The sequence below is a fragment of the Mus pahari genome, chromosome 14 (assembly GCF_900095145.1).
Source record: "Mus pahari chromosome 14, PAHARI_EIJ_v1.1, whole genome shotgun sequence".
NCBI lineage: Eukaryota > Metazoa > Chordata > Mammalia > Rodentia > Muridae > Mus > Mus pahari.
In genome coordinates this window covers 70472885-70480384 of record NC_034603.1, presented here as the reverse complement: position 1 = coordinate 70480384, position 7500 = coordinate 70472885, and the positions used below count along the sequence as shown (strand labels likewise).

General features: G+C 45.5%; 2 protein-coding genes across 2 annotated transcripts in view; one reads left to right on the top strand and one right to left on the bottom strand.

Moving 5' to 3' along the window:
• Nmt1 (N-myristoyltransferase 1) overlaps positions 1-1972 on the bottom strand; it is a 35206-nt gene extending 33234 nt beyond the window's left edge. The window contains exon 1 of the mRNA XM_021212738.2: positions 1829-1972. Coding sequence (XP_021068397.1) covers positions 1829-1959 — 131 coding nt within the window. The 5' untranslated portion in view covers positions 1960-1972. The remainder of the gene's footprint in view (positions 1-1828) is intronic.
• A 273-nt stretch (positions 1973-2245) lies between these two features.
• The window catches only part of Dcakd (dephospho-CoA kinase domain containing), a 33964-nt gene continuing 28709 nt past the window's right edge, over positions 2246-7500 (top strand). Inside the window, exons 1-2 of the mRNA XM_029546457.1 lie at positions 2246-2383; positions 4789-4819. The gene's annotated coding sequence lies outside the window, so the exon portion shown is untranslated. The remainder of the gene's footprint in view (positions 2384-4788; positions 4820-7500) is intronic.

Sequence of the window (7500 nt, the reverse complement as noted above, 5' to 3'; positions counted from 1 at the left end):
CTGTGAATTACAGCCACAGAACAGTCATGAAATCAAAGCTGGCAAGCTTCCTTCTCTGCCACATTCCTGTGATTTTTTTTTTCCCCCCATGCTGGTGAGAGAACAAGAGGCTGGATCTTTTTTTAAGCCTAAAACTCACCACAGTCAGATTACTGATCACTTAATCCTTTTGCTCAGCCATCTTTGTTTGTTTTTTTGTTTTTGGTTTTTTGAGACAGGGTTTCTCTGTGTAGCCCTGACTGTCCTGGAACTCACTTTGTAGACCAGGCTGGCCTCGAACTCAGAAATCCGCCTGCCTCTGCCTCCCGAGTGCTGGGATTAAAGGCGTGCGCCACCACGCCCGGCCTTGCTCAGCCATCTTTAAGATAGAAGAATAAATGGAGTGTAGCCAGAGGTTACAAACTTCTGTCTTCATCTCAACTTCAACTGGGGTTAGGGGGAAGCTAAGAGCTGCCGGCTACAGCTGATGACAAGTTGGCTATAACAAAATCTAGCTATAATAACCAGACTACCGTGGGGCAGTGGTGGCACCGCCTTTAATCTCAGCACTTGGGAGGCAGAGGCAGGTGGATTTCTGAGTTGGAGGCCAGCCTGGTCTACAGATTGAGTTCCAGGACAGCCAGGGCTACACAGAGAAACCCTGTCTCCAAACAAACAAACAAACAAACCAAATAAACACAAAACAAAACAAAAAACCAACCAGACTACCACACACCCACAAGTCTCTACACAAAAAATATACATATGTATACATACATACAGACAGACAGACAGATTGCGTTAGAGCAGCAGGAAAATAATATGAACTTAAATACACCTTTTTCTGTGACTGGCTGACTGATGAACTGATTGGAAAAAGAAAGACAAATACAAATTCTCAAATATCTGGGCCATTTCTTCTTCTCTAGTAACAAAAGACAGAAATTACTTACAGTAAGACCCTGACGTACACAGTGACCCGTAATAGTAATCCCTATTCCCAAGAGACAAGAACATCACCCCAAGTTTGGAGTCAATCTGTTCTACATTGTATGTCCCAGGCCAGTCATAGCTACACAGTGAGAACCTGCCTAAAAAGATAAAACATAACAAACAAACAAACAAAAAAACCCAGGGAGACCCTAAAGTACAAGATGTGCAGTAGTACGCCACAAATACCACATGTTCTCCAAGAATCAACATCAGTTTATTGAAGCTTTGAGGTCCTCCGCTAAATTAACAAAGTGAAGGTACAATGAAATTGACTCTAATAATACCCACCGATTCTTTGAGGCAATAGACACTGAATAAATCAAAACATCATATCACTAATAACATAGGATTCATAGTGAGTTTATATTTTGGAGTTGTCTGGCAGTTATATTTTACAACATAATTATATACATGGCTTGTACAGCCTAGTGAATTTCCTCACTGACCGTGAACTACAACGAAATGTTTTATTATTAGTTTATTGCTAGTCACGTTTCTCATACACCTTTATAAGTAACGTTCCGTCTGAACTGCAGCTTCTAGATTGCTCTGTGCTGTACTATTGAAACCCACCGTTCAAAACGTTCTTTTCCCCCACCGTGCCTAAAGCAAGGGAGTGGCACACTACACAGAACTTTTATATAATAAAAGTATTGCACGTCTCCGACCCTTAATATCTGAGCACCCATCCTGGTAAATGACAAAGACAAAAACCAATCGCTAGGCAGGATCTCAATGGCTTAGCCAATAAGAACATGGGGGTGGGGTTAGACTAAGCTCCCGGTGACTTCCCCGCACCCCAGATACCCAGCTTGTGGGAGACCGGACAGGAATTGGGCTACGATGATCTCGTTACCTCCTGTTGTGGATGTTGTCCTCCTCGTTCTCGCAATCGCTGCAGTGCTCATGGCCGTTTCCATTCCCTTCCATCATCAGTGGCAACGAAGGTGCCGGCAGCTTCACTGCTGTCTCACTCTCATCCGCCATCTTGGGTTGCGAGAGCCGGACTCCGCGCCCCGCTACATGGAGGGCTCCTATTGGACAGAGGAAGTACGCGCTGTATTCTGGGTTTTGTAGTTTTTGTGAAGAAATCTACCACTAAGGGTGGCTTGTTCTCAAGAAACTGTACCGATGTGGACTACAAAACCCAGAAATCACGAAGAGACGTTGCCTTGGGAGGAGCGGGCAGCAATTCCGGAAGCCCCTAGTTCAGCCGCGCTCTGAGACCAAGAGAGCTGTACGCCTTACTGGGTGGTCGCAGGGCATGCTGGGAGTTGCAGTTCCATGTTGAATTAGAGTTTGGCGAGTAAAAAGGGCTTGCAAAGTCCAAGGTTTGCAGCGCACCCTTGGTAATCACTGGGCCACAGGTGAGCCGTTATCGGCTACCGTTAAGGACCGTTACCATTCCTGGGTAAGTGAAAGACACTGAGGTCCATGGCTGCGATTCTCCAGGAGCTCAAATGCCCTTACAGAGGACTTTCCTACTGAAAGCCAGGTTGGCTCTCGGCTGCCTTCCCTACTCCAGCCTTTAAGGAGCCCTGGGTCTTTGGAAATCTAAAACCGGGAGGCAGTGGATTGAGGTGTGTGGAACACTGTCCCTGAGCCAAAAGACTTTGATTGCTTGCAGGCGAGGCTTACCATTTCTTGGCTTCTTGTTTTGCACTGCGCTCTTCTTCACATTTCCCTTTGATTTTCCCCTAGAGCTTTCCATAACAAGTCTTTTTTTTTTTTTTTTAATTATGATAATTACATCATTTCCCCACTTCCCTTTTCCTTCCTCTAACCCCTCCCATATACACACCACCTTGCTCTCAAATTCATGGCCTCTTTTTCTTTAGTTGTTGTTACATAGGGGTGTGTGTGTGTTCCTAAATATATTAATATAGCCCGTTCACTAAGCATGATGTTGTATGCATATGATTCCAGGGCTGGTGTGCCTGGGAAGAACTATTTCCTCCCCCATTTTTAGCCTTCCTTAATTGCCTGTAGTTCTTAGTCTAGGGTTGAGGCCTCGCGAGCTCCCCTACCCCCAACACAAGTCTTTAATGAGCACTTAACATGCCAGGCTCTGGTGTAAGACGTCTTGTACATGAATTCCTATAACTTTAACAAGCTTAGAATGTGCTATGCCATTATTATTCCTTTTTTTTTTCCACAGATGAAAAGACTGTTCCAGAAAAGTTGGTACATTGTTTGTAGGCGGCAAAAATCTGTTTATAAATCTGTATCTTCCTCCTCGGTGCCCTCTGTAATGCTTTACCGTCATGCCAGGCACACTGTGGGATCCAGGCAACTGCCTGAATGCTTCTGTCCCTCTGGTCTTTGTCCTGTAACTAGCTAATCTAATCATAATCCTGAGAAGATAGCCCAAAGACAGGGGCTTGGCGCTTTCCTATTTGCGTTGAGTATGCTGGGTAGTGAGAGACTGGCTCTTATTATCAGATTGCTGGATGGCCGAGAAGGGAAATGACCTTTGCCTTGGTAAAACCGAACAAGGGAAGAAGCAATTCCCTTTCTGACTCACAGAAAACAGAAAGCAACGACAACAACAAAAACTGCAGAGCTAAATATAGCCAACTCATCTTACTTGAGTGGCAGGCCCAGAGAAGTAAGACTCCAAAGATGCAAACACTCCTTGGTCATTTCTGTTTGATTTCTGAAAGCAGACAAAGCTGCCCACTTACTCTCAGCTTTCTCTTCAGGACCAAGACTACTCTTTAACAGGGTGCCATATTCGCATTAGGGCTTCATGGTAAAGGACATGCCTGGCATGCCTAAGGCCTTGAGTTCACTATGCACTACTAACTCCAGCATATTACTGTGTGCATGTGTGTACCAGTGTGCATGCTTGCACTTTGACCCACTGAGCCGTCTCACCTTCTGGAGGTTAACTTTTCTATTGTCTCCTTTAACTTAGATGCTCTTGTAAAGTAGACACGGGAGGGAACTTGAAGAAAACTATGTCACAAAACTCAGTGATGGTCAACTATTCTAATTCCCAGACCTGTGTTGTTGACTTTTGCACAGACATGGTTTATGGTCAAGAAGGAAGATGTAGGTTTCTGAGGGCCCTGCCATTCTTGGCGTTCCCAGCTGAAGTACATTTTGCCTTGCTAGCTGTGATGGTTCCTGTAACCGTAGGACTGTAGGCAGAGGACGGGGGATTATAGCAAGTTTGAAGCCACCCTGAATTCCATAGTACTTTTCTGGTATCTGTGGGTATCAACATAAATGTGCGCAAACTCACACACATACATAAACATACACATAATTTAAAAAAATAATAATAAAAATCTTTTAAAGAAGATTTCACAGCTAAGCCAGGATCACAAGTTTGAGGTTAGCCTGGGCTAGCTAATGAAACTTTGTTCTCAACAACAAAAACAGCTAGTACTTATAAATGAGCACATGTTTATTTATTGGGGTGAGGGGACAGGATGACAACAGTCCCAGCAATGGAATCCAGGCCCTTCGTCTAGGGGAAGGGGTTGTGTAGGAAATGACAGCTGAGCTGAGTTTTCATAAGAAAATCACACCCAACAAGGTAGTGGTAACAGGGTTCTCTAGAGTCACAGAACTTACGAAATGTCTCTATGGTGAGGCAGTTTATCATGATGACTTACAATCTGTGATCCAGTTAACCCAACAGTGGGCAGCTGTGGATGGGAAGTCTGAGGATCTAGTAGTTGCTCAGTCCCATGAGGCTAGTTGTTTCAGCTGGTCTTCTATAGACGTAGGTTCCAACAGATGTGCTGGCTAGTAAGTGCAAGCAGGCGAAGAAGAGTGAATCTTCCTTCTTTCCATGTCCTTGTATAGGTCTCCAGCAGAAGGTGTGACCCATATTAAGGTATGTACCACCACGCCTGGATCTGGGATTTGCTTGTCCCAGGCTGACCTTGAACTCAAGAGATCTCCTTGCCTCAGTCTCCCGGAATTAAAGGTGTGTACTACCTTAGCCTGGGCCTAAGCTTTTCATGGACACTATGCCTCAAGATCTCCATGCCAAGATCCAGGTCAGAAATTTGTGTCTTCCAGCCTCAAGCTGGAGATCACAAGGGAGCCCTCCAATTCTGGATTGTAGTTCATTCCGGATATAGCCGAGTTGACAACCAGGAAGAGCCATTACACCCCAACGCTTGGGAGGCTGAGGCAGGTAGATCTCTGAGTTCAAGGAAAGCCTGCTCTACAGGTTTACACAGTAGGCAGGGCTACACAGAGAAACTCCATCTCGAAGAGCAAAAGAAGCAAACAAAGCTCCAGCTCACCTATTAGGTGATGCTCTAGGCAGAAGGAGGGCGCTTTGTTTCATGTTTTGTGTTACATGTTTTGAGGGAGACTGCATGTATATATGTGTGCAGATGCACACACCTACAAATGTCCATAGAGAGATCAGAAAAGATGTCTTTCTCTGTCGCTTTCCACCTTATGTCCTTGAGAAATGCTTTCTCCCTGAACCTGGAGCTTGCTCACTATTGTCCGCTAGATGAGCTGGCCAGGGAGAGCAGGGAGAGCATGGGATCTGAGTGTTCTGATGTTACAAGCACACATTGCCAGAGCCAGACTTTCCATGGATGCTGTGTCATTTAATTTAATCCCCATGATTGCACAGCAGATACTTGTTGTTGTTGTTGTTGTTGTTGTTGTTTAAAATAGGGTCTTAACGTTGGAGTCCTGTCCGTCCTGGAACTTGCCTTATAAACCAAACGGGCCTACCACAATGAATTGATAAAGCTGTAGGCTGGAGGATGAGGAACATATTGCAAGTCAAGCCTGGAAGCTAGGTTAGGGGTACAGGCCCGTCATCCCATCTGCTGGGGAGAGGGGGTGTAGTAGATCAATGCCAGCCTGCCAACTTAGCGAGATCCTGTGTAAAAATAACCAATACCACTGACCTGGAGAAAGCTCAGTAGTAGGGAATTTGTCTAGCATGCCTGAGATCCTGGGTTCGACTCTACATATTACAGGGGGTGGGCGAGTGGATCCAGAACCTATAATGGAAGGAAAAAACTGCCTTCCAGATGTTATCCTCTGACCCCCCAGGTGTGCACCATGGGACTGGTCATGAAATCCAGGGTGCATATTTCTGAGGCGGCATAGTGAAAAAAGTTTCAAGGGGGAAAAAGACAGACTTGAGCATTCTTAAAGTTTTATTTCTATTCTATGTGTATGTGTTTTGTCTCTCTGTGTGTGTTTGTGTGTCTGTATGTGCATTACTTGTGTGCCTAGTACTCTGGGAGCCAGAAAGAAAAGTCTGACTCCCTGGAACTGGAGTTACTAATGGTTGTGAACCGCCACATGCATGCTGGTTCTAACCATTCGGCTATCTCTCCTTCGTTTCTGTCCTTTCTTTTTTTTTTTTTTTTTTTTTTGAGACAGGGTTTCTCTGTGTAGCCCTGGCTGTCCTGTAACTCACTTTGCAGACCAGGCTGGCCTCGGACTCAGAAATCTGCCTGCCTCTGCCTCCCAAGTGCTGGGATTAAAGGCATGTGCCACCACTGCCCAGCCTTCCTTCTTTCTTTAGACAGAGTCTTATGTATCCTAGGCTAGCCTTGAACTTGCTGTGCATCGAGATGACCCTGAACTTCTGATCTTCCTTTGTCTACCTCCCATTGCTGAGATTATAAATATACATTACTATGTCCAGTTTATGTGGCACTAGAGATCCCTCCCAGGGCATTGTATGGACTGGGCGAGCACATTTCTGCAACTGAGCCACATCTCTATCCCCATAAAACAGACTTTACATTCGGCTTGTAGAAGCTACTTAAACTCTGGGTTTTCTTCATTGTAACTTCTGGGATTCTATAAACACACACACACACACACACACACACACACACACACACACACACCACCTCCTAAGTTAAACTGCAGATTTGCTTTAATGTGTGTGGTTATCCACCACAAGAACTTATGTTGCACGAGGTGGGAGGACAGGTTGGATTTTCCTCAGTTCTATGTATCCCGTAAGCCAGCACGTAATCAAAATTTGCTGAGTGGGGCCGAGTGGCAGAACATTTGTTTAACATGTGGGAGATTCTGGGTTTGTTTCCTGTCCTGAGAAACAAAGAAACAAAAGTAACAACAACAAAATTGTTAGATTTAAGCATGAGCAAGAGGTAGCAAAGAAGGGATAAGGTTGTAGTGCTGACAAGTAAAGGACCATCAGGGACACAGAGCGCACACTGGGCTGTGTGTGTACCAGGGACACCGAGCACATGCTGGTGTGTATGTGTGTACCAGGGACACAGAGCACATGCTGGGGTGTGTGTGTGTGTGTACCAGGGACACAGAGCACATGCTGGTGTGTGTGTGTGTGTGTGTGTGTGTGCGCGTGCCAGGGACACAGAGCACATGCTGGTGTGTGTGTGTGTATGTTTGTGTGTGTGTACCAGGGACACACAACATGTGCTGGTGTGTGTGTGTGTGTGTGTGTACCAGGGACACAGAGCACATGCTGAGTTGTGTGTGTGTACCAGGGACACAGAGCGAATGCTGGTGTGTGTATGTGTGTGTGTGTGTGTGTGT